This window comes from Parasteatoda tepidariorum, chromosome 1 (genome assembly GCF_043381705.1).
Source record: "Parasteatoda tepidariorum isolate YZ-2023 chromosome 1, CAS_Ptep_4.0, whole genome shotgun sequence".
Taxonomy (NCBI): Eukaryota; Metazoa; Arthropoda; class Arachnida; order Araneae; family Theridiidae; genus Parasteatoda; species Parasteatoda tepidariorum.
The window spans coordinates 4,426,539-4,428,937 of NC_092204.1; the positions used below are offsets into that span (position 1 = coordinate 4,426,539).

The 2,399-nt window shown below is 33.5% G+C and overlaps 1 protein-coding gene across 1 annotated transcript in view; it reads right to left on the reverse strand.

Annotated features, from left to right (window-relative positions):
* Positions 1 to 342: 342 nt before the first annotated feature.
* Positions 343 to 2,399, reverse strand: part of LOC107443891 (26S proteasome non-ATPase regulatory subunit 10) — a 20,667-nt gene continuing 18,610 nt past the window's right edge. Inside the window, exon 6 of the mRNA XM_043053426.2 lies at positions 343 to 506. Within this exon, the coding sequence (XP_042909360.1) occupies positions 429 to 506 (78 nt within the window). The 3' untranslated portion in view covers positions 343 to 428. The remainder of the gene's footprint in view (positions 507 to 2,399) is intronic.

The following is a 2,399-nucleotide window of genomic DNA, read 5'->3' on the forward strand; positions in this document are numbered from 1 at the left end:
TAACTACCGGGGAAAAAAATCAATGGTGAAATCATGCTTGTCGGGATCTTCGAAAAAGTGTTACCAAATGTGTGTTTTCATTTCGAGATTCAGTTGTTATAACAAACAATATTGTACTAAAAATATAAGATTTTAAAAACTATGTGGATATCAATAATAACTACATAAAAAAAATAGAAAGAAAATTGCTGCAAGAAAGAAAATCAAAATTTTTTACTTCTCAAAGGAAAAATCTTTCTGCAAGTAATTGTTTGGCACCTTCCACTCACTAAAAGCATTTCTAACAAATACTGTTCACCACCATTCAAGAACATTAAAAAAAAATAAAACATTCAAGTAAAGTTACAGACCAAATATATATACATTTAATTTGTATGAAACGATTTACAAAATTACAATTAACTGAAAAGAAGTGATTCAAGAACACATTATGATACAGAGTCTCTCATTCGCCTGAGAGTCGAGTGCATTTGCGGAGGGGCCATCTGTATACAATCCTTCTTCTCCTTTAAGTAGAAAAAAAACAAAACAACGATTTCTAACAAACCACAATGATTCCACAAATAAAAATTACAGTCAAACATGTACAAAAAATAAATTATAAACTATATTCAGAGTTGGCAAGGCTTAGGAAAGAATGGATTCATTCACGGTTTAAACCAGGGTTTGTTGATTTAAATCACGATTTAAATCATGATTTAAATCAAATGATTTTTTTAAAAAAATCATTGATTTAAATCAAAAAAAATTTTTTAAGCTATNTATATTCAGAGTTGGCAAGGTTTAGGAAAGAATAGATTCATTCACGGTTTAAACCGTCCTGTCCAAAACCCTTTTATTCAAATTATGTCACAAGTTAAAAAAATATTGTGAAAAATAAAAGGTTAATCTTTGGACAAGAAACAGACAAGTTTTTTTTTTAATTAAAAAAGTTTATTTTTAGTATTGCATTGATTTATATTTATGCAAAAATATAATTAATCAAGGTTTTGGACACTTTAAGATAGTAAAACCCACGTGTCATGTCCAAAACTTCAACCCCGACTATATTAATCTACATTAAGTATTGTTTTGAAATTTATCCCACAGGGTGCGTAGCCAGATTTTTCAACAAAAAATAAACAACTTTTAATTACTCTTTAAGCACTCAAAAAATATTTATAATCACTTTCCAAAAAAAATAATCACTAATGATTATTAAATAATTCTTATTACTTTACAGATCCTAAGATCTGTGAAGTAATAAGAATTATTTTTTTCGCCATCGCTTAAAGTTCTTAATTTATAAACATGAAATCAATAAAATTCAGAAACATTTTCAAAAACTGTACATAATCATGATGAAATAACTAGTTTCGGATAAATATTGCTGTGAAAATCATGCCATTTTTTGTAATTTAGAATGACATTCGATACAGAAAAGAAAAAATCTCATTTTAAAAGAGAGATAATTAAGCACTTTTTACAAACCCTGAATAAAAAAAGCACCTTTAAGGGCTATAAAAAATGTAAATTAAAAATAAGGACCTTTAAGCACTTTTTAAAAACGTTATGCATCCTGACCCCATCTGAATAGGGAATCACGGACAACTCACTATAGTCAAAATTTACCCCTGTAAAGTAATTCTCTCTGCTACATATCACTTTCAAGGGGATGTAAGACACTCATTCCCACAATATTGGTACTTAACATCCTTAGTACTGAAGCAGTTTTAATAATCACCAAATATACAGGTATAGGACAAAATAATAGGAACACTTGTGAAAGAATGGAGTCGTTCTCGACCGTCCAATAAGCGGTGGGCACCTGTCGCAAGAATGTGCCACCTAGCGGTGATGAAAGGCAAGGTATCTGTCTAGCATTTGGCAGTGTGAGATTGCATGAGAAAAATCTGTTTCTAGCAAAATGTGATTATGTCCGACCTTAAAAGAGGCATGCTAATCGGAGCTCGCCTGGCTGGAGCGTCCGTGTCCAGAACAGCGAACCTTGTAGGTGTTTCAAGGACCACTGTATCAAGAACTCTGTCGGCACACACAAAGTTGGGTAAAGTGTCTTCGGCGAGGCACAACAGCGGCAGGAAGTCGAAGTTGTCAGACCGTGATAGACGGGTGTTGAAGAGGATAGTCGCTCGAAAACGCAAGACTACACTGCCGGTGATAACATCCGAGATGAAGACCCACCTTCAGAACCCTGTATCCATGAAAACTATTCAACGGGAGTTGCATGCTGCTAACATTCATGGCAGAGTAGCTATTCCAAAACCGTTAGTTTCAGCGCGGAATGCTTTGAAGAGACTACAGTGGTGCCAAGACCACCTAAAATGGACACAACTGCAATGGGAACAAGTCATCTGGTCTGATGAATCCTCTTTTACACTATTCCAGACCACCGGACGTGT